Source organism: Chenopodium album, chromosome 1, assembly GCF_948465745.1.
Source record: "Chenopodium album chromosome 1, dcCheAlbu1.1, whole genome shotgun sequence".
Taxonomy (NCBI): domain Eukaryota; kingdom Viridiplantae; phylum Streptophyta; class Magnoliopsida; order Caryophyllales; family Amaranthaceae; genus Chenopodium; species Chenopodium album.
In genome coordinates, this window is record NC_137834.1 from 67694575 (window position 1) to 67719498 (window position 24924).

At 37.1% G+C, this 24924-nt stretch overlaps 1 protein-coding gene across 1 annotated transcript; it reads right to left on the bottom strand.

Annotated features, from left to right (window-relative positions):
* Nucleotides 1–8141: 8141 nt before the first annotated feature.
* LOC145557451 (zinc finger protein BRUTUS-like) lies at nucleotides 8142–22190 on the bottom strand. Its single transcript, XM_081618637.1, has 14 exons — nucleotides 21664–22190; nucleotides 19240–19449; nucleotides 18854–19048; nucleotides 18404–18768; nucleotides 17337–17562; nucleotides 16867–17035; nucleotides 15510–16733; nucleotides 15216–15387; nucleotides 14904–15125; nucleotides 14673–14810; nucleotides 12798–13032; nucleotides 12633–12692; nucleotides 9059–9130; nucleotides 8142–8976 (listed from the first exon to the last, which is right to left on the bottom strand). Exons 1-14 carry the CDS (start codon nucleotides 21976–21978, stop codon nucleotides 8836–8838), a joined length of 3744 nt encoding a protein of 1247 aa, XP_081474763.1. The 5' UTR covers nucleotides 21979–22190; the 3' UTR covers nucleotides 8142–8835.
* Between the last annotated feature and the right edge of the window lie 2734 nt (nucleotides 22191–24924).

Genomic DNA, 24924 nt, shown 5'->3' on the forward strand with positions numbered 1-24924 from the left:
ACAATTAATTTACCGGTATTAAATCTCATCTTTCGAATCTCGACTTAACCATTTATAAATTAACCTGCCTATTGAAACTAGACCTAAACATCAATTCTCATCTGTCGAATCTCGAATCAATATTGTTAAACTCATGCATAAAAGATCTGCGCAAATCTAGTCACAGAGTATTAAATCAATCAATAGGAAATTAATCTTAGCATTGACAATCAACAACAATAAATTACCCCTTCATATTATTTATGGATCCCCACAAACCCTAGAAATAGAACTACTCACACATAATAGAAACTAAACTAATCAAAGCAATAAAACAAGACATGATCAAAGGAACAAAATAACAACTAAGATTAAGAGAAGAGAAATAGTTACCAAAGGAAATCTGTATTAATGAAAATAATTAAGAACAAAAGTTGAGAGAGCAATTAAGAGAGAGAAAAAATCCTAAGTAGAGAGAGAAAATCTAAGAAAGAAGGTCCACCAAAATTACGTACATAATTCGTACTTAAACATTCCTCAAAACAAAATTTAAACTAAACTAATCAGGTCTGGTAAAAACACGCGCCCGATCAAGCTAGAGGCCGCCCGATCGGGCGCCTTTTTCCTTGCGCTCCTTCTCAGCAGCGTCGCCCGATCGAGCTAGATGCTTGCACGATCGGGCGCGCTATAGGCCACGCACCAGCACCATACATGCCGCGCCCGATCGTGCTAGCTTGCCCGATCGGGCCCTTGCTTCTCTCCGAGGCTTGGACTTCGATTGGGCTTGATTTCTCAGCCTAACCCAGATTTCCTCTTCGGGTCTTGAATACTCGGTCCAAGTACCTCGGTATCCCGATTACCGAGCCCTTAATCACCGTCTCGATGACTCTAACAGGCCTTGGGCTTCAAAGATGGTCGTGCACTTCTAATTCCCATAGTCGCTCCATGAAAAAACCCGAGAAAATGCTCCAAAGGTGCAATTCCCTACAAAACTCAACAAAGACTACGAAAACACTAGAAAACACCAATTAGTAATAAAAGTGGCTCGAAAGAGCCAAAAACACTACTAATTATGACCAAGGGACGGGGGTAAATTACTATATAAAATGGACATAGCAAACTCCCCCAAGCCAAACCTTTGCTTGTCCCTAAGAAAAGAGCTCATCAATGAAATATAAAGCATGCCTCACACCAATAATCAAATCAAGCATAAACGATTCAAGGCAAATCTAATGAACATGCTTTAACATCAATCAATCTTATTCATCCAATCACCCTTCCTCCCCAACAATTGTCAAATAGAGCAAACCACAAGAGCATATAGAATTCAAGACTAGTGCTCACACACTCAACTCTCATTTAATGTGGCGAGTAAAAAATGTACTCGATCGCTCTCCAACCAACCCCTTTACTTGTGAACAATGCCCACCCATCTCACACTCTCGTGTGTTTAAAACAATGAACGCTCAACCTACTAGTCGACTCGAAATATGTCAAGTCATAACTTGCATTGATAAACAACACTTTCACATTTACACAACTCTATGCACAAGGTCGGAAGGTCTTTAAAGCTTGTAATGTAAGGCTAGGGTAAAGGGTAGGATAAATTTGGGAGTATGTGAGAGAAAAGCTATGCATTAAGGGAGCCAAATCCTAACAAACCCATGATCAAAAATAAATGATGATCATACATCTCCAACAACATAACTAACTCCAACAAAAACCACCAAATACAACTCCAATCAACATAAACAAACCCATTACTTACAAAATTCACTCATAAGAATATGATAATGTAGAACTTGAGTGAAATACAAACTTTGAACTCATTCCTCTTTTTTTTTAAAACTTGAATTTTTTTTTTTTTTTTTCTTCTTGAACAACCTTCAAATAGAACATTTGAGCATTAAAAATTTTTCTTTTTCCCTTTGTTTTTTAACTCATATTGGAAATTTCAACTTTGAAACACAAAACATCAATATTTTCCAATCATAATATCAAAGAACAATCACTCTTCTTTTATTCCCACATTGTGCAAATAATGTGCATACCACAACTCCCTCACCTCACCAACTAATAGCTCCCCCAATCCAAGCTTGGTACTAGTAACCAATGGGGCTCATATAGGTTTGTAATGTGGCTAAATAAACAATAAAAGGGCACAAGCAACAACATGGGTAACAAGAAGGGAACAAATGTATCTAAATACTCTGAAGGCTACCTAAAAGAATGAACGCCTTCGTCCTCCTCATGTGCATAATAATAAGTCATGAAACACTACTCATAGTTGCAAACCAATACTCAAATTCATTGACATACCAGGAAATATGGAACTATCACACATTCCTAACCAAATCAACTAGTCAAGCACTATATTCACAAATAGTTGGCAAGATTGACGCATGTTTAGGAATCCAAACAATTAAACTTCAAATCATGACCAACAAATCCACAATGCTCATTATCAATAACCAAGAATCAAAACAAATTTTCTCAAGTAAGGGGCACAGGGAAGCATGATTTACAATTCATTGGAACGTATTTTTGGATTTTTTATTTTTCAATTTTTTTGTATTTTTCATATATAAGAAAGCAATAAAAACTACACTAGGAAAGCAATAAATAGAGAAGAGAGAAAAAAAGTTACCATATATACAAGAAATCTCCCCCCAAGCCAAATCAAGCAATGCCCTCATTGACTTGGGAGGGTAGCTAGGAGGAGCTACTCCTCATCGTCATCCATCCTCTCAAATCCTCCTCCATGGCTCGAGCCGGCACCACCCTGGCTCGGTCCAGCACCACCATAACCCGAACCACCTGCAAAGTAGTTAGGGTTCACATTCCCCCCATACCCCCAAAAGGAGCGTCACCCCCATATCCATGGACTAAAGAGTAGTCCACATATGCACCATACGCACCGGGGTGAGAATACCCTCCTTGGGGGTATTGGAACCAATCGGGAACTAATGCCTCGGGGGGAATAGCCCCTCGGCGTGCATAATCATCGTAAATGGGGTATAGACCCCTCCCGAGGTTCCTCTTTATGTGTCCTACCCGCCCATCCAAGGTGCTTAACCTAGAATCTAGGTTTTGCATCATACCCTCAACTCTCTCTTGCCCCATCTCGATACGGTCTAGTTGGCTCCTAAAAGCCGAAAAGTCATAAGGGGCATTGGGGTCGACGTTATAGTCGACCGAGGAAGTGGGTATGCCATAGGTGAAGGGTGTAGGTGGTGGGTAGTGTGATGAATGGTGAGTGGGGGAGTTGTCTAGGGGAGATTGGTGGGGTTGTGGTGAAGGGTAAGGTGGTTGAACCTCACCTTGACCGTTAATCTCGAAAGTATAAGAAGGCTTCCCCTTCTCAAATTTGGTCAAGGCGGGGTTGGGTAAGGTGAAGGCTTGGTCCCTCCTACCCGATTGTCGGTGGACTATCCACCAAGTGTCACCCCCCACAGGTTGCACCCAGTTCAGACTCCCTAAATAGGCTAGGTCCATGAGGTTTGATCCTACAACTTTCCTATGTCCATCCGGGTTCCAACCTAGGTGTTTTTTGGCAATGTGGGTCACTAACCCCCCAAAATAAATAGGTGACCTAGACCTACTAGCCTCGGCCGCATTGGCCGCCCTTTGGAAGTGATTGGCTATCCTATGAGGTATGTTCAATTTTTCAGCGTTAGGAATTACATAGGATGCCAAAAGTTCCAATTCATCTCTCCTCACATTTGCCAGTTCATGCCTCCCAAAAATAGTGAGGCCGGCAAATCTTTGCCAAAATTTTGGGACGGGATGTTGAATCCACGTCCCTTTGGCATGTTGGAGGTTAACCAAATCCTCCCCAGTTAGCCTCTTGTAGACCACGGTGGTGTGGTCTTGAGAGGGTTCAATCGGTTTATCCGATTTCAAATCAAACAACTTTCCGAATTCTTTAAGATTTAGTCTCACATCGTTGTTTAATAATCGGAATTGTACATGAGTGATTAGTGCATTCATTTTAATAACATTAAAACTTGAAATAAATTCTAATGTTAAATAGTCATACGTATCATAGCACATTTGAAAGAAACCACTCATGCCTATACCTTTGAACAATTTTTCCACATATCTATCTAAACCTAATCTAGCTAGTGTGGGATGATGAATAAAACGGGTTGAGATTACCTGTCGATCAATGAGGTTTAACATCCTAGCCCGTTGCTCCTCCGAGGTGATGACAACCTCCTCCCATCCCGGTATTTGAAGGTTCGGGTTGACCATTGGTTGTGGTGCCCTCGAACTTTCACCCCTTTGTGTCCTTGAACGTTTTGAAGCCATTATATGTGGAAAATTTGGTGTTTGGAGCTTTCTCTCTCTAAGGGTTTGAAGGAAGTATGAGAGAAAGTGGGAGAAAATAAGTGGAAAATGTAGAGGAAGGTGTGAGCATTAAGAATATGTAAGAAATTTGAGGTTTTGATGGGTGAATTTGAGGAGATCTTGGATTGAAGGTGTAGTTGAAGGTGTGAAAATGGAGGTTTTAGAGGGAGAAAGTGTGAAGGAGAAGGAAGAAGTAAGAAAGAAAAAGAAAAGAGAAAGGGAGAAAGGGGTTTAAAACCCCGGATTAAAAAGGCGCGCCCGATCGGGCGAAGGTGGTTTATGCCAATTTGCAAAGTGCGCGCCCGATCGGACGCGAACTCGAACCTGGAAATCGCCCTTTGCTCGCCCGATATTTCTTTCTGTGGCACTCGATTTCTCCAAAATTCCGCCCGATCGGGCAAAATTTCCCTCGATTTCTTCCCTGACTTGCGCGCCCGATCGGGCAAAATTAAGCTCCGATAAAATCAATATTGCGCGCCCGATCGGGCGTCTTTGCCCGATCGGGCGAAATGAACTTGATCTTTGAACCTTAGGTGCGCGCCCAATCGGGCGAGCCTTGCCCGATCGGGCCCGTACCCAGACCTGGAGCTTCTCTTTCTTCGCCTAATTTTTTTCTCTTGAAAACTCTCCTCACCTCTCTAAGAAAAAGTAAAAATAAAAATAAAATAAAGTATTAGTCTAGAAAGCAAGAAATACGGGTTGCCTCCCGCAAAGCACTGGTTTATCTAGGTCCCGCACTACCCTCTTACCACAGTATAATAACTAGGACCCTTGGCCTAACGTTTGATCGGGTGGTTTCTCACCCGGTCTAGCGGTGTTTAGGCTACGACGCGGCTTCCTGACATACCCTGTGGGACGCCAATTCACCTTATCGGGTGGATCCTCCTTGACTTGGGTAAGGGGTTCTTCAATGCTACGCACCAAAGATCCTTCTTTGATCGAGGGTTGCTTCAAATTGTCATTGCATTCAACACTTGCAACTCGATCTGGCGGAACACTTACCGTAGGCTCAAATCGCACAACTTGCTTGATCGGTTCCACCTTTTCATCCTCGAAACCAAGACCAACAGTGTAAAGTGTTCTTTCTATTGCATCGACTTCCCTCTGCCATTTGTCTATCTCATCTAAAAGGGATGTAACACAAGATACCGCCTCCAAGGGATCAAGAGCTTGGGGCTTGTTAGAATAATTCTCAACCACATTAACACTGAAACATTTCTCCTTAGTCATGGAGCTTTTAGGGGCATTATTAAGATTAAAAATAACTTTATCATCCCTTACTAATAGTGTTAACTTACCACTTCTCACATCTATGATTGCTCCTGCAGTGTTAAGGAACGGTCTACCCAAAATAATTGGGGTTTGCACATCCTCAGCCATATCAAGAACAACAAAATCAACAGGTATATAAAATTTACCTACTCTAACGGGGACATCCTCTAAAACACCTAAGGGGTATTTGAAAGAACAATCAGCCATTTGTAGAGTTATATTGGTAGCTTTTAATTTACCCATATTTAACTTGGAACACACAGATAATGGCATGATGCTAACACTAACACCCAGATCACACAATGCATTATCAATCATTAGATTGCCTATATGACAAGGGATAGAAAAACTGCCCGGATCTTTTAATTTAGGTGGAGACTTATTTTGAAGTATGACACTACACTCTGCAGTGAAAGTTACTGTCTCTACCTCACTAATAGACCTTTTCGGTGTCGCCCTTTGATTGGGCCACGTGTCACTATTGGATTTGTCCACGTTTTGTGGTAATTTTTACCTTAAACAACCATAATCTTATTTACTCAATTTTCTGTTGTCAGTTTATAAAATTATCATGATTTTAATAAGTTTTAACAATTTTTCATTCATAATATGTCATATATTATATGATTTTTAAAAAACAAAAAACAGAAAAATACAACGATGCCGAACGGATCCTAAAGTTACAAAAATAAGAATAATTATGTGTACAATATGCACTTATTCTAGCAAGAAAAAATGTTTCATTGACGTCACTCGCTAACTTATATATTAATATGTCGTCACTTGCTAACTTTTATATCAATATGTCACCACTTGCTAACTTAAATACTAACTTGTCATCACTTACTTTTACACCAATTTATTGTCAAGGATAACTTTAATACCAATGTCACATGGATGCTATGAAGTAACTTTTATACTAATATGGTTGTTGTTCGAGATTTCACGTTAGCAATTTTATCTTTGTTCAACTATAGTTTGCAAATATGAATATATAATGGTCTCGAATCACCAGTATGAATTAGTTGTAAATCTTTAAGGTTGATGTAACTTAGCTAATGCTGGGAAAGTAAATAGACAAATTTAACAAGGAATGTTATTTATTTACGGAAAATTTGACTTTTGCTAACACTAAAATACACCACTTTGACTTTTCCTACTTATCTAAAATTTTAATTTATTTTACTACCACCTAAAAGCCAAAAACACAAAACTTTTGCTACCACTTATCATAATTGGTTATTATTTCTGTTAGTGGGGCCTAGCCACCCTCACTGCCACCTTCCAGCCACCCTCACTGTCAGCCACTCCTCCCCGTGCTGGGTGCCGAGAACGATCTCGGGCACCGGTGACCCACCCCTTTCCCTTTCTCCCACCCACCCCCTTCCCCCTTTCCCCCCAACCGGAAACGGCCCCCCTCCCTTTCCCCCACCCAAGAACCAACACCCCTAACCCTAAACCTAATCCTTAAAACCACCTTAAAAGCCATGAATGAACAACAACCCCAGCATCATCACCCTCTTCTCCATAACTTTAGCTTCCCTCAAAACCCCATTAAACCCTTTATCCTCAATTCCTCAGACAAAATCCTCTAGTTTTTACAACCCAATTCACCCTTGACCTCAAAATCCACCCCTTCTCAATCCAATTCTCTCTCTTCTGCCGTGAAGATTGTTAGGGGCGGCATCACTTGTTTTGATTGAGGCCAATGAGAGGATTGCTAGGGATGTAGGGATTGTAAAGAGTTTGGTGGGCAGTGTGGGTTGGAGAAAGGGAGGAGGTGGGGTCGGCAGCCGGGGGATCGTTTGGGCATCAGTAGCTGGCACGAGGAGAGGGGAAGGATGGCTAACGGGGATAGGGGTGGCTGACGGGCTAGTAGGGTTATGCGAATCAAGCATCAAAAATTTACGAGTCTAAATTTATTTCGAAAAGTTAGTACTCATATTTTATAATTTGTTACTATTCCTATGATTACTTGAGGAAAATTTATCTTTTTATAAGATATTATTATAGCTTATTAGGATTTTATTTTTATATTTTAGGTTTTTTTTTGTTGGATTATATGCCTATATATATTTGTTTTGTATATTAGAATAGAGAGATTGATTGAGTTTATGAAAACATGAAAATTGCAAGTTATTTCAAGTGAACCGGATTAATTTCAAAATGTTTGCCTTTTCTTTTGAAAAGATCAAAATTAATGTTGTTTTTCTTCTTGTTTGAGTCGAAAAGATCAAAACTTATTGAATTAGTGAGATAAGCCACATTTAATAGAACCTAGCAGATTCTGTTAAGCGGTAGCAAAAGCTATATTTTGCAACTTTAGGTAGCAAAACAAAATAAAATTTTAAATAGGTAGTAAAAAAATCAAACAGGGTATTTTGATGATAGTAAAACTCAAAATTTCTTTTATTTAATGTGCGTTTGATCAAGAAAATGGAACGGCGAAGCTGCGAATGGAAGGCATATTAATGTAGCTTAGTACTCCGTATTTGTTATAAGATTTTTTTTTAAAAAAATCTCAATACATACCAAACAAATAAGGAAAATGCTACAATCATCCATTTTAATTGCGCATACCATTTTCGTACAGCAAGGTTACGAGAATCCACAAAAAAGGAATATACATATGTATGTGCAAAATGCCAATTGCCATGGGCTAATAAGCTCGTGGATGTTGGGTTTTGTTCTTCTGAACATTGTATTTGAGGCAGTTGTTTAAATTCCTCAAGATATGCTGTCAAAACAAGTTCTTCCTAATCTCAAAAAAATAGGGGTTGAATGAAGCTGTTCTGTACCTGAAGAATATTCATCCCGCCCAATAACCCTAGCACATTAATCCACATTCCAAACACCCTTGTTTTAAAAGAACATCCCAAACGCTCTCTTAATGTTACTCTTATGCATTTGTGAGTTGCAACTGCCCCAAACCCCATCAAAGTAAAACAATCAGTTAACACACGGTATCAAAGTAATATTTTCCTCATTGGACGTGTGTACTATGTACTCGTTTCTGCAAATTTCCTGAAAAGCAATCATCGTGGAACTGCAAGACGGTCTGAATCTTGCCTACTTTGGCCAAAAATTTTGAAATCATAGAATTTAGCCTTCCCGCACCACCCCTTTTTAAACTACAACATTATAGAGTAGAGGGAGGAAAAAGAATAAAGTTTTATATGTACCGCCGCCAAGATATATACAGTATAGCAACCCACAAGGACACCTATATTGCTGTTATTTCAATGTTGAACTGCCGGCGTCAACCAGACCAGTTTTGATGACACGAGTATTGTATGATCCACATGATCCGCACTTGTGATAAAGCCAATGAAACCGTGCAGTTCCCTTTCTACCACAATCGTTGCAAAGTATGTCCTGAATCACCAATTTTTTTATGAACCCAACTGGCAAAGTACCTTCAATTATTATAATATTAAAAATTATTGCGTGCCCTCACCTGGTGACGATCCCTATATTCTTCAGGCAACTGTTCAGAAGCCAGCAGAGCATCAAGCATTCCAAAATAGACCTACATGAGAGGAACCCCGTAAGAGCAAGAAAACATAATTTTTCTAGTTAGTGCCAAAAACAATAGAGCAAGAAAAAAAACCGCCAGTTTCCTATAATGAAGTGATCTTAATGACACAGCACATTCTAATCTATCAACGTCATTTTACTACTGAAAGAAAAAGGACTAAGAATTTAAAAACAAAGTAGCTGCCAAATCTCAATTCCTTTAACATGCACGTTTCGGAAATAGAAAAAACTGCTGTACCTTAAGCAGATTGTTGCTAGCATCTGTGAGTGATTCTCCAAGAGTAAGAGGAGGCGGAGTGGGGGAAGGTGGGAGAAAAAGCCTTCAATATTTAAACATATACGAATAGAAGAGCCCACTGTATGTAAATTAGATTAGGTGGGGAGAACAGGCAGCAAAGTGGTTATTCAACCAGACTAGGGCTTTGTTCTCCAATATGAACTTACTAGGGTTGTCTAGTCTAAAAATTTCTGGTTTGGTGAATCGGTGGTCTGGTCTAGTTGGGTCTCTCTAACTTTTGACTGCATATATAATCTAAATATATATGGAAAAATATTATCATGTGGGATCTTGTTTTAACGGTTTGCCAATATCGAATTTTCATAGTTTTATCAATGCACGATTATAGATTTTTGGTGATAAAAACCAAAATAAGAAAATAATGGTCCAATACTGAAATTTTAAAATTTATGAACAAAGTGAATAGATGTTGATTTCAGTCCTGATTCCAAGCCATACCAATTTGTGAACCAAGCGCCCCATCTAAGAGAATATAGCCTAGCTCTACTTGTGCAATCCACCCTTCTACTTTGAATTGTAGCAAATTAACCTAGAGTTTGTTACAATAAATAACTCTAACTCCAACTTTACTTTCCTCTAGAAACCCTCCAAATGTTGATTTGAAGAATATACATAGGTTTTTCCAAATTGAATTCAATAGATTGTGCTTGTATAAATTTAAACATCTCAAACTGACTTCATTTTCTACTTAATCTTGGCACAAATGTCTGCCATCAGAATTGCAGCAAGTCGCATATGCTTCTTTCTTTTTATCACAGTAAACAAACTAAAAGTAGTCATGGAGTGAGAAAAGAAATGACCAATAACGAAAATGCTAAAACTCAGAATGAAGAGAGAATAACATTTTTGCACACCTTTAGGAACGAAATAAAATCTAAAAAGGGGAGGAAGAGAGAAACAGAGTATGAAATCCCCATCCAAGATTGTTTAAAATTCAATTTTAAAGAATAAGTAATAGCATTATAAATTTAAAGCCAGTTCAAAAGTAGAATATTTGATTTGCATTTCAGCTATTGCATAAAGCAGGTATCTATAAAGTTTTACCAAGATTGTTTAATATGGAGTGCTCAATTTTAAAATCTCTTTAAAATGTACACATAAAACACCAACAATAGTGAGCTTTGAAAGACAGCTTGTTTAAAGTAATCGTATTTCTGATGAGAACTTGCTTTTGAAAATACGAGGAATTAGTCAATTACTGTAAGCGAAGGTGTCTATGTTAGTCTTTTTTAAAAATAAAAAAATATAAACCCTCAGAATTCTGATGTAGCTGAAAGGCTTTATCTGATTTTCAATATTCCATAAGTTCAATAATTATCTCTCATCAGCTTTCAAAAAAAAAAAAAAAAAATAATTATCTCTCATCATTCTCTTCAGGCCTTATAGCTGTATAACAGAGACTGTTGTTTATGTTGATTTTTCAACACTATAACAGCTTATGTAAAAAGTTACTCCCTCCGTCCAATAATACTCTTTACAATTTCCTTTTTTCTGTTCCTGAATACTCTTTATACTTGTATTTTAAGAATGACCCTCAGAGCACCCACAACGGTATAAAATAAGTCCTAGCTTGCAAATATTCAATAGTTGTAGCTACTAGCTTGCCAATGTGGAGCTATATTAGAAGTTGCTGGGTGAAACTACATAGCTCCACAAAGTTATGTAGTTTCACAATGCCCAAAAGCATGTGTTGTCCAATATAAAAGAATAAATTATATGTGATTATTTTTTTGGCATTGATTTTTAAATTTTTTTTTTTTTAACATGTAAATACTAAAATTTACAAAATGTTAGCTTGCCATTGTGGAGGTTGTAGCTTGAATTGATGTAGTTTGGGAATAATGATGTAGCAAGCCAAAGGTACAAGGGATGTAGCTGTTAAAATATTAATGAGAGAATCCACAATGGATAGCTACAAGGGATGTAGCTTTGGCTTGCTACAACATTATTCCCAAACTACATCAAATTAAGTTACAACCTCCACAATTGCAAGCTACTACATTAATTTTTTTAAAAAAGGAGAAATTACTCACATACAATTTATTTGTTTTATTTGACAGCACATGCTTTGGGCTTTGTGAAACTACATAGTTTTGTAGACCTATGTAGTTTGACCCAACCAACATCTAATGTAGCTCTACATTGGTAAGCTTCTAGATACAACTATTAATAAGTTGCAAGCAAGGACCTCTTTTACACCATTGATTTATTTGCAACGAAGGACCTAGAGTTCTTACAACTAAGAAGTTTGGTCCCCACTAGAGATGGTAAAAGGGTTATTCCATTTGGGTTAACTACAATGGGTGTGAGTCATTTGAGAGGAATTTTTGGCACCGGTTGAGTCCATTTGAGTTGGGTCAATTTTAAGTTAATAAAAAATTAGCTTATAGAGAAAGCAAATAAAGTTTGATTTCGGTGGGTTAACTTTGTACTGGATAGCTGTGACAAGTCACTTTGGGTTTGAATAGGAGAAATAGGTCATCATTTTTGCTAGATATAGTCTCCATACTCACCAATTCAAGTTGTTCACACATAGAAAAGGTAAAACCACATCCTACCGCATCTATTATTTCAATAAATAACAATGGATAACCAAACCATGTAACACCTAAAACTTCGTGCAAAGGTGAGTGTATCCTTTTTGGGACAAAGGTAGTAATAAAAAAAATGCCACAATTGTAATCAACTGGTCAAAGCTAAAAAGGCACATAAATTTCAAAAAAATAGTCGACCACGAGGAAAAATCATTAACATAGGACACCGCATTTTCATACTATAGTCTTAGGAGTTGTTATAAAAGGCTTTCCAACAATATATTAGTAATGTGCTAATAGACATGTTATGCCCTGATCACCTTCATGTTCATTCCTCTACATAGCATTTGTATTATAATTATTATGTTTCAGAACTATTTTACATGATTATTATGGTTAAGCAATAAAATATTATCCATCTAATACAGCTTTAAACATAGTTAATATTTTATACTGCATAAATAAACTAATAGACTCCGTTTCCATTATTATATTCACTTGGAAGAGAGTTTTGGTAGTAATGCAGTACAGGAAATAATTTCGGGAAATATAAGTGGCAGATACTTCTATAGCAATTCATGAAGCATGTTTCATGATTCAACAAACGAATAAATAAAGATTGCATATTATAAAATGCACGACAGCATAAATAACATTCTCACCGCCATATCTCCCAATGACTTGCTACAAATCGGACAAACATAACTGCTGCAAGTATAAGCCTGACATCACAGCAAAGAGGAGAGAACTCAAGCACTATTCATCAAATTTTATTACATAAGTTGAACATGAAACCAAGTAACAAAAAAATTCTGCCATCTACCAACCTGAAAGCAAGCTGAATGCATATAATGGCCACAAGGAAGAGCTCTGACAGATGCACTTGATGTGAAGAGGAAGTCACAGCAGATAGGACAATTTGTTTCTAAACTTTTCTCAAGGCATTTATGATCGACTAGCTTCACACTCAGGCAGCAATTGCATGTCATACAATGGAAGAAGTCAGAGCCAAGCCCTTTCCCCACTCGACACAAGTTGCAGAAGGGGCAATGATAGACGCTCCTGAAGAAAAGATTGTAGAAAAAAGAAGACTATCAGTAAAAATAGCTGCAATACTCCAAGCCACTGAAACACATTCTGCCATTCAAACAATGCCAATCCTGCACAACCAGCTTTGAAGTAGAATAGAGCTACTGAAACAAATAAAACTCTATAACCCCATAATCTACAAATTTACATCATCTTAGGCATAGGTTGCTCTGTATCGACTGTATGGCTAAAGTCTAGTCTCTAGAGAAGGAATGCACCGCTGGAACATAACATAAAGGGAAAAAAAATCTCCAACGCAGAAAAGTAAACTCAAGTCAGTCAATGAAATATATGCTCCTGCTGATTTATTATCTAATTGCATACTTTTCCGGCAAAGCATCATATTCATACCTCATAAGTTAGCAGTACTTAAAAACTACAAAGACAGACCAATAAAGTAATACACAGACAGGATCACAAGAAGCACAATACACCTCTAGTTGAAAAAAAGTATGGCAATAATGTTATATAGATGGGTACAAAATTAGAAAATTTACTACTTAATCTTGTCCACAAGTATACTATTGTTGCTGAGAGAACTAGAGAATAGGTAGCACTGGCCCCTTCTATGAAACCATAATCCACCAATCATCTCTTAAAATATAGAATAGGATACAAGTGCAAAACCAAGGTCCTCTTCACTAAAAAATACTAGTCACTATACATATATATTATACATTTTAAGCAACAAACTTTTAAATCCTGGTTCACAAACAACTTAAAAAGACCTCCCAAATCCAGCACAAAATTTTGTTTTCATCACCTTTTTAGGCATTCTGAATTTTCCTCTATGGGCAGAATACTCATATAGTCACATGAATTGGTCATCTGCCTTAGACTCACTTGCACACATTGCAGTTTCACATCTCTCATACTCCTTGGTGGTTTTACACCTCTTATACACCTGGGTAGTCTCCCAAATTGGATTTTACAATCATCCAACAATAAGTCAAGCATTTCACTTACAAGTGAGTCTCATCACCTAGCATTGCCTGCTCATTCATTGTATTGTCACAAATTACATTACCCACAAAAGATGCATTCACTTTTCTGCGATTAGTTGCTTTCTTAATTGTCCAAACATTATAAGCCTAAAACATTATAAGCCTAATAATATCATGATGAAGCATTGTCCTTTACACTTTCAAGACAACTCAATTTCCCATTCAATCACTTTTGAAGACACTAAGGATACGACTTCACAGACATTTAAGACAATATGATTAGTTAAATTGCTAGCTCTCTAGAAATTGCCTCTTTTCTGCAAATACCAGCTGACTTAAGCTGTTGATCACAGACATTCATGAGAATATACTATACTGCATTAGGAAGCACTAATATTGACTACGCCTAAGTCACCCAAGGTACAGTAATTTAAAAACCTATCAAAGTATTTGACTTGCTTACAATACATTCTGGCCAGTGAATTATGATCCTGGATAACTTCCATCCAGAATGATAGTAATAGCTTAATAAATCCGACATGCCCAGAGGCCAGAGGTGAATCCGATACGAAAATATAATAAAATAAAATAAAAAATAGCAGCTTGAATTCAAACTTCACAAATATGCCAAAAAGTAGGCAAAGGTAAGTCCAGTACATGCATTTTTACCTCTCATCATCAAAAAATTTGCAGATGTTACAATAATATTGGGCCATTGAAAGTCCATTGCAAGAAGGCGTTGAGCAAACGGGTCCAACAGGCTGGATCTTACAGCACCGCATACACATCATTTCAGAGGTAGCTTTCCTGATCGGGAGTAAAGTAGCATATTGGTAAGCACCCAAAAAAATTAAAAAAATATATTGGTGGAGCAAGAGCTAGGATAATAAGATAAAATACCTATCCATGGAGTGGTCACTAACTTTGTCATGACAGAACCTACATGCAAACAATTTTCCACAGCAGGCAGCTCGAAGCTTGCAATTTCTTCGGTAGTGTTCACATCCAAAGATTTTTTTTTCAGGATCCCGATATGATGGAGAGCATCCTAGCTGGTCATCGCCATTAGAAGATTCACCTATACCTCCATGAGAAAACTTCTGCTGAGCGGCGATCCAGCGACTAATAATACAAACCAAAAAACCAAAAATAAATTAGCATCAGAAAAAGCTCCACAATAGAAATTGATACAGCAATGAAAACGAAATGAACCTGGTCATCAAATTTTGAATCAAGTAGTCTTTTCTTCTTGGATCAAGGCTTGAATCACGAGAGACCTTTCTTATCTCCGATTCCAATTCATTCTGATTCATTCTGAAAATATCTTTCCATCCAGGCTTGAAAGTTTGATCACTGGAGTCTAAAGCATCGCACACATCATGGCCTGATGAAATTATAGAAATTTTTTTTAAAACCAAAATTTTTCAAGACACAGGTTTATCAAATTATATACATAAAAGGATCTGGTCAGCAGCTTTATACATGCATTGTAGGTAAGACACAAACCTTGCGCAGAACTTATCTCTGATGCTGAGCATTGTTGAGAGGGATTAGCTCTTTCCCACCACTCATTAAGCCATTCACTAAACATAGTGTTCTTGGTTGCGTTCTTCCACGTGTCCATCATCTTATTCTGTTCCTCTTGAGTTAGTGCAGAAGTTACCCATGGTAGCATAGATTGAAGCACCTCTGCTCCAGTGGTACCAATTATGCGGCCAACAATTATATCCTGGTCCTCCACGGAAAAATGTTTATCAAACAGAGGCCATAGCTCAAGCTCTTCACGGAAAACATGCTGATCAAGAGTTACTCTTATAGACTTGCACATTCCTTGAAGCTTGGTGGCAAGGTCATGGTACTTCTTCAAATCATCATTCGAGACACCAGTGTCGGAATCATATCCAAGATGAGCTTCAGCAGCACTAGATCTACTCAATGCTCCGCAAAGTTGTGAAAGCTCAGATAATGCAGATGATATGTCCTCAAAAAGCATCTCTTCTTGCTTGTGATCTAAAGTGTAAGAGTGGCTGACATTGTGAAGAGCTTCTTTGGACTCAAGCGCTGGAAACACTATGTCATCTTCCGCATTACTATGTGCTTTATATAGTCCCCACAACAGTCGAAATCGCCCACTGAACTGCCTAAGAAATGCCTCGTCACATTCACTTAATTTTCCAGATTCAGCATCTAAGTACTCCAAGTCTTTACGAATTGCTTTATGAAATTTGAATATATTATCAATAGGCCTTGTAGTAGACCCACTATTTGAAATGCTTATCTCAGTCTCCCAATTGAAAAGACTTGAGTTCAAAGAGGGTGCAGTGGGACTGAGAGACAAGGAACGGAGAGATTTTGCAGCAGCTAGTGAACCCACTACCAGGTGACCATTATCAACTCCCAAACCAGGAACACAACAGGATAGAGTACCACAGGATAACCTCTGGAAGCCACCTGCTTTTCTGTCTTCAAGATAATCAATCTCTTCTTTTGATGCCATGTTACTCCGCTTGGATGGCCGATTTTCATCATCATGTTGCGTCATAGCAGCTCTATCCCCATTAGATAAGCACGGGGTACATTTGCTAACAATAGGGTGTTCATCATCTTCCCCACTCAACAGGCTAGCTGGACAACAACCAATTGCAGTTGAGGACAAGCAGACATTCATCTTACTACCTTTGCACGCCCAACCAGAAAAAAGTGTAACTAGTGCAGCGTCTGCAGCTGGGGCTGCATTAGACAGAAGAGGTATAAGAAATGGGAAGTGAGCATATTGCACACAACTTCTACAGGAATATGAATATGAAGTAGCCACAATATTATGATATACTGTAAACACAGAATGTCAAAAATGTAATATCACCTGCCATATGCATATTTTTAAGAAAGCACTTTGCTTCTTCTTCACTAAGAGATCTGACTAGCCATGGCAATACACGTTCAATTAATTTCAATGGCATCACACACAAGCTCTGGTACATAAGTTCTCTTTGTCTCTGCAGGCTAAATAGCTTTCGGGCTAGTGGAAGTACCTGGCGTTTCAAAATGTAACCCATGAAAAATCAAGAAGAGTGCGTGTAGTGACTAGAATGAAAATATAAACAACTAAAATTTTGACCAACACCTTGCTAACAAACCATTCAATCTGCAATGCAATAATATTTTCCACAAAACAATAATTACAGTATTGAGCTACTTTATTAGCTTTTGGACATTATCTTTATTCTTTATCACCTATCTGATTAGTCTAGTCTCTTCCATAAATCTTCTTTTACACTTGAAAACCCAACATCTACACACTGTAAGCTTACACTTTATTTACAACAAACAAACCTGAATTTCCTCATTATGAAAATGCTTAAGTATGGTGCCGGTTATTTGATCAGCATAAGTACATAGTCTTGTGTAGAAATCGCCTAAAGACGAGTCTGCATTCGCAAGCTGTATGTTCTCAATTAAGCATCTGATTTTCTCAAATTTACTTTCTTCTTCAGCATGCTCTTGCACAAATGACAGTTCTGCATCTACCGCAGGGAATATAACTTTATCCTCAGCAATACTGTAAGAAAACAATTAAAGCACATGTCACACCTTAGAAGCAGAAAATAGTGAGCATCAAGCTACATGCACAATGTTAATGAGTAATGACGATTAAAAGGGACAATGGGGCCCCAGTGGATTAGCATTTCATAGATCAGTACTATTCAATACTGCTTAAAGTTAAACAAGGCAGGAACAAAATCTGAGTGGAATAATGAGCACAAAGGGATTTTAAATAAATACACAGTTTTGCTAAAGCAACTGGAACATCCATCAGGACATCAAATAACTACATGATTAATGATTAACCCTTGTAAACCATTAAATCCTCATGAAACTTATTATTGAAGAGGGGAAAATGGTGTGATCCAACATCTTGCTTGGAAGTTGGATAATAGAGAAAATACATGAAAAACAGGGTTGCCCAGGAAGTCTATTATAAACATTTTTTTGCTAGTTTATTTTCTCATGCTGTGTACAAATATCCCTATCTCAAATTGGTATTGAATCAGCCCCTTCCCACCCACCTAACCCTTCCATACCCCCCAAAAAAGTAAAGGGTCTGAAAAATGTAACAATGGTTTTACATGCTTCATGGAAGTAAACTACCTACATAGAGAAAGATTTCCCTTTTTACAAAGGCATAGACAAGAGGTAAAATTCAAGCATAAGTAAAAATAAAGTTCTGAAACTGTCTTCTGTTGCTACCAAAGTAAAATCTTCAGATGCAGCTTACTTAGCATTGGTACAAAGTTATTTATAAAGATTTTTTGTTGGAAAAATCTGTAAGAAGAAACCTCCAAGAGTACAATGTGATTATAAGTTTAGTCTATTGTATAATGGAGACACATAGTGATTACCTATGAAATATGCAAACTTCAGTGATGAAGTGAAGCCTCTCATTGAATGCAGTTAGATCAGATGATGATGCATCATTTATCTGCAATTTTCTAGCAGCTTCTGCTATTTCAAGAAGTTCTCGGTTTATCGCCTTATGCCACAGTAATATCTCATCGATAGGGGAACTAAGATCTGAATCTGCAATGGAACTACTCAGTTTGATGCGTTTTCTTTTCCCAGCCTGCGAAGATTCACAAGCACAGGATGAACCTTTGGCTTGCCCCACTGAAGCACATGTTTTAGAGTCTATGCAGCACTGCACCGTGGAACCACCGTTTGTACGAAGTTCATCCAATTTAGGTCCATCCATCCAGGTGAAAATGACCTCCAAGTTCAAAAAAAAAAAAATATAAGCAAACATGCAATTGAAATAGCGGAAGAATTTTATATAGTATAGCTCAAATGCTAACCTTATGAAGAAGATCCTCATTTGGAATAATTTTGCGGAGGCATTTCTGCATATCCTGACTCTCGTCAGCGGAAACAGAAGATGAAAGCCAAGGGAGAAACTCTACCATCATATTAACAGGTATAGAGCATAGGAACCGCCAGACTAATGATGCCTGCTCCTCAAAAGAGAACTTTTCAATAAGCAACGGAAACACCTGAAATAAAGCACACACATTGGAATAAGCATCGCACTAAATATGTATGGAACTGCCAGGTTTAAAGATTTGGATCTGAATCTGACTTTCTCTTGTTTTGGATATCTTTAAACCCTAGCAGTTATCATGATTATAAATCTAAGAAACAAAAAGAAATCAATAGCATAGTAGATTAGAAAGTACATCAGCACCTGCTCTTCTTCCTTAGACATATGCTGGCTAATTGATGTTTGGAGGGCTCCTGCACGAGAAGCTATATCTCTACGGTGGGTTTCCTCATCTTGTACTTTTGTGATCAACAGCTTAAACAGTTCATCAAAAAGTACACTTTCACCTTCATGCTCCAAAGAGTAAGTTCTAGCAACATTTTTTACACGAATATCAAGAGCTGGGAAGATGACCTGTGAATTCAGAACAGATTATGACAGCCATTAATGCCAGCTTTAGCTTTTGATTCATGTAAAAAGTACTATGTCAAGATGGTAGGTAAAAACAAAAGGGAAGAATGTTCCTTTGCCATATTAAAATCCTTGTTTTATATTCACCGCTCCAAGGGTTTCAGTTACTAGTACTGAGAGATTTAGAACTTGGAGAGCCAATGACCCATCTCTTTCATCCGGAAACACTACTCATTGGTCCACTTCTAGTGCTCTATCTCTCCTCATTCTATTGGACATTTGGACCATTAAATTAATCTCGTTCTTTGCACATTGAAGCCAATGACAACCCTACTCGCCTAGTGTGTTTAGGATTTTAAGAATCACAGAGAGAGAAGTGAGAAAAAAACACAACCAATATATGACTCAAAGTCCAATGAAAGTACAGTCAAATAACTTGGTCAAGACAAGTTCTAACGTGACAAGATTCTCCACCATGTCCACCAGACTAAGATAGTTCTTGAGCATTCTTAAAAGGTAAAAAGGCATTAAAAAAAAATTGGACCACATATAATTAGAATCCAGCCCCAATTATGAAAAATCACAAATACTCACAAGGTTGCCAAGCAATCTATCAGCCTGCAATTTATTCCAAAATTTCATAACTACAAGATCTGAGATACTTCACAAAGCCAGAACAGGCTGAATCACCCAAAAGTCCAAAACTGTGACAAGTTTCCAAATTTTATATACCTATGTTCTTTACTGTTCTTGACCTTTACTAATTGCACAAGAATTAAGAAAAGAAAGAGAATGAAATGCGGGATGCACGTGGAACATGTAAGCATGTGGGCAAAATAATAAGTACTTTTGTGGGGTTATGGGGGTGAAAGTGTGAAAATCAATTGCCAAAATTGTAAAAAAAAAAGAAATAAAATAAAACAAAACAAAAAGGAATTGAGGAAGTCTTAAGATAGACTAGTAAACACTCAAAAGAGATTAAATCGCATAATTATGATAAAAGGTTTTCCAGCTGCAAACACTAGTCCTGCTCCATTCTATACCACGAGAATTTCGTCCTCAAATCGCACATTCTTTGACAAAATTAGAAATATATTACAGCTTTGTACATCAACAGCATCATCAGATACATAGACTATAAACACTTGCAATCAAGCTAAAAGGCCTATTAGTATATCAAAACCATGTTTTTATTACAATTTTCTCTTCATATCTCTCCCTTCCCTTCTTTTCTCTTAAACTCAACTATCTCATTTAATCTTGTATTCTGAATAAACAATTGCATCGACAATTAACGTTAAAACCTTGCCTAGTGAGTAGTTAGTGTGCCGGTGCATAATTTCACATTGGACATACAAAGCCAATTAGTATATCTATACCACTCTTTATTTCTTTTTGTTTCCTTTCTCCTCTCCTCTCTTCCCTTCACTTATTTTCTCTTACAACCGAGCTATCTCATTGCTGAAATCCTTATTCACAAATCAAACTAACACTTTGTTTGGATAGAAAGAAATGGAAGGAAAAGAAGAGAAGAGAAATGGAGGGGGACAAAATCTCTTGTTTGGGTAAAAGATTGGGGGAAGGAAGGGGAAGGGGAAGGAGAGGGAGGGATCCATTTTCTCTTTCTCTATAATAACCATAATCTCTCTAAAATTGGAGAGATTTGGAGGGAAAATGGAGCTCACCTCCTCCTCCCTTTCTTTTCCCTTCCCTTCCTCCATTTTCCCTCCCCTTCTTTTCCTTCCTTCTTTGCTATCCAAACAAAGCGTAAATGATTTGCAACGACATTACACGAGTATGTTAACCAAAAACATGAAACCTTGCCTAGTGAGTATGTGCTACTACGTAGTTATACTCTCAAGCTACAACGCCAATCAGCATTTCTAAACCACGCTCTTGTTTCTATCCCCTCTTCTCCTATCATTCCGGATACAACATTTGCAACAACGATTCGTAATCCACTAATTTGCAACAAGCTAATCAACCATAAACAAGATACTTAGCGTACTGAGTATATTCCATAATTCCATTTCCACTAACCTAAATTCCGAATAACACACCAAAAAAAACAGCAATTAATAAAGAAAAAACGAATACAGCATCTCAGAATCATCAAAACTCTACCTCAAATCACCTAAATTGCAGAAAAAACCCGAAAACTCGAGTAATCGACAAAATTATAAACAAAATTAAAGAAACAAGACAGCAGCAACCTACCTCATCCTCAGCATTACAGTGATGCTTGTAAATACAACGAAGAAAATGATACCGCTCGAGCAACGGCTCAATATCGCTCCCCTGATTAGTAGCAAAATCAATCGCAGCTCGATGAAGACCTTCAAGCTCGGCTTTAATGGCTTTATGAAAGAACAAAAAAATCAAAATCGGCGATTTCTGAGCTGAATTCTTCAACGAAGCTTTAGATGAAGACGACGAATTCGGAGGTGAAGGATCTACAGCGTTAACAGGACCTGCCATTATCGCAACTCCACCTCCATCTCTATGTCCAATTCCCGTTAATGGCGTCGCCATTTTTGAAAATTCTCCAGAATTCCTGAATCAATTTTCAACAATTTTTTACAAATTCAAAAACCCTAAAATTCATGAATTTTCTCTCTCTTCTGAAAAGAGGATTTTGTGTTTTTTTTTTTTTTTTTTTTTTTAATAATTTGGGAAAAAATGAATGAATTATCTTTGATGTTGGTGGTAAGATTGACTGATAGAGAGGAGAGAGAAAAAGAAAAGAGGGGTGAAAAGGGTAATAAGAAGAAGACAGTATAAAGTGGGTCCACGTGGAAGGAGTTTGCCAAGGTGTGATGAAGAGATGTTGGACGTAAGGAGATATTGCGAGACACGTATGTTAGGCACGTGTGAGTGTGTATCCACCACGGTCCTTTCTCAAGTTTTCTTGCCTCTTCCACTTGAGAACTTCTACCCCAACCACCATTACTCAACCCACCTTATTCATTGCTAATACTAGCTAGCACTAACAAACGTTGTTTTGGCACGTGAGGTTGTTGTTACACCTTAATTAGAAGTTCTGGGGTCGGGTTGAGTATCGGGTTTTTATTCAATTCGGATGATTATTCAATTTAAGTGTCACATTATTAAAACTCGGCTTCTAAAATTATTGGTGATTTAGTTCAATTATGTGTTATATGTATTTTATTAGGGTTTAAATTACCGTGACACGTTGCTTAAATAGTTAAATGAGTGTGCACCTCAACTTGTTAATTGTATTTCCTTTGGCCTTTGTTGTTGCTTTTTCTTTGTTTAGTGCTCAAGATTTTTTTGGGGGAGGTATGTAGTAGCAATAATGAATAATCTGCTTCTTTTTTAATAATTTGGGAGCATTTTGGGAAGGTTTTAGTTTATTAAAATAAGGATAAGGAGACTAATTATAGTCTTTGAAGGGACATTGCACCCTCGCCTACTAAAAAGGTCAAGTTAACTTGTACGAGATTCTAATTAGACAGGGATTTTCCTCAAATCTGACAAAAATGAGGAAAAAATAATATCTATTTGTATCCACCAAACTAAGAAGAGTTAATGTACCCTTATTTACTAACACATATCATATTAACGTGGGCGAAAATCTGATAAAATAAGGCAATTTCTCCTCACTTACTTAAAAATATTAAAAGTAGTCTTTGTATGAATCCACCAAATCGGAAAGATTGAGGATGATGCCGGGCTGGTTGGTTCTATTCTTGTTGGCAATGGAAGGCAGGGGTTTTTGGCTAAGGATTAAGATATACATTGCCAATAAAAACAAAATAAATGTGGACCAAAAAATACTCTAATTAATTTTTCATTGAGAGGTACATTGGATAAAGACATATATGGTGCATAAAAATGGAGGTTAAATCCATTTTCTCCTTTTCCTTTTCCTTTAAATTAGATAAGATGAGAACTAAATTTACAATATTTAATCTTTAATTGCCGTGTAAGAAGGAAGTTTGACCTGCTTACCTAAACTAAGGAAAAGAAATTGTATTTATAGGAAAAAAAGACTAATGCTTTTGTTATACTAAATGAAAAAAGTGGTAATATGAAAATATCAACTTTCAACTATACACACGTAGCTCCCATAGTTTCCTCCCCCATTAGGAAATTATACAACAAATTGGGTAATAAAACCTTATCAAGAACTTAGACGAGCTGCTCTAATTATAAGCTAGCTAAGGGATACGTAATTTTCTAACTTTATTATCTTATTCAATAAATTAAGGATTGGACAAATATGGCTAAGCTAGCTTAGAATTATAAAGATCAATAATTAAAGAAAGGATAGTATGGTAAAACGAGATGGGGCACTTGTTTAGTACGGATTAGTTGAGAATGGGACTCTACGTACTGAGAGTTTGCTTGTACTATATATAAAATGAGCATGCATACTTATCAGTATCACCCGATAGATAAATAGGGGATAACTTGGGATAGTATTGAAAGCGTATTGCGTGTACGATATATAAAGTGAGAATGCATTTCATAATGAGTAGAGTAATACACTAATATTAGATTGCACTAGATTAAAAATAAATAAAAAAAAAAATTGTACTATGAGGGCTAAGGTCTGATTAGAGTCCTCTTTACCACGTAAAAAAAATTAAAAATACTAGATCGCTGTACTCCTAATACAATACATACTCTCTGAAGTATGAGTATGATACTCCTACACAAGTCATTGCATGAAATTATGGTAAATTTTTACAGATGAATTCATGGAAATTAATTCAATGTGCCTATGTAGTACTTTTGTAACATACTGTTGAGTATAGACGTGCAATGTTACAATTTGGTCTTTGAAAAATTTAAATTACGTAGTATATCTTTTTGTGATTTTGCAGCTTAATTGGTGCTAATGGTGCTCAATTATTGTTGATTAATAAATTGATTAATGGTAAAGATTTGATCCTAATAAAAAGGAAAAGTCAGACTTTGCCTTAACATTGGGTGCTCATAGTCTCATAGACCTAAAGCATGAAGCTCGTTGCTCAAAGATACAAACTGTAGTGGGATTCTTTTGCGGATACGATATTTTTATAGACATTATGTTAACTGGCCCTTGATTAAAGCAATTACTCAATTAGGCTAAGTTATTTAAGTTTCTATAGGTTTATTTTGAGGAATCTTAATTATGATTATCGTTTGTAACTTTGTTTGTTTGACGTGATCTGCTTGTGTGGTTTATACGGAGTATGTTTATTTTAAATATGTTACTCTTTCCGTCCTTTAATTAAATTTCTTGTTCTAGCATTTATTTCTCACATAATAGAGAGAAATAGGAATCTAATTAAGGGACGGGGGAGTATGTTTTTTTAAGGTAACCCTGATCAAACTTCAATTTCACGGTTTTTTTTTTTATATATTATTCAAAATTTGCGGGTCAGAAACATTGAGTGGAAGAGTAAGGGATCCAAATGTGTCTACAATAGGGATTGAATCCCAACCTTAAGGTTGAAAGATGCAATCTTT

Bases quoted from the DNA above. Each gene is read 5' to 3' on its own strand.
- LOC145557451 (XM_081618637.1), bottom strand. From the start codon at position 21,978: ATGGCGACGCCATTAACGGGAATTGGACATAGAGATGGAGGTGGAGTT. The intron at 16,734-16,866 runs GTGATATTACAT...TGTCTAATGCAG, and splicing joins TAAAAATATGCATATGGCAG to CCCCAGCTGCAGACGCTGCA. The intron at 13,033-14,672 runs GTAAAAATGCAT...TCTTTTCTTCAG, and splicing joins AAATTTTTTGATGATGAGAG to GAGCGTCTATCATTGCCCCT.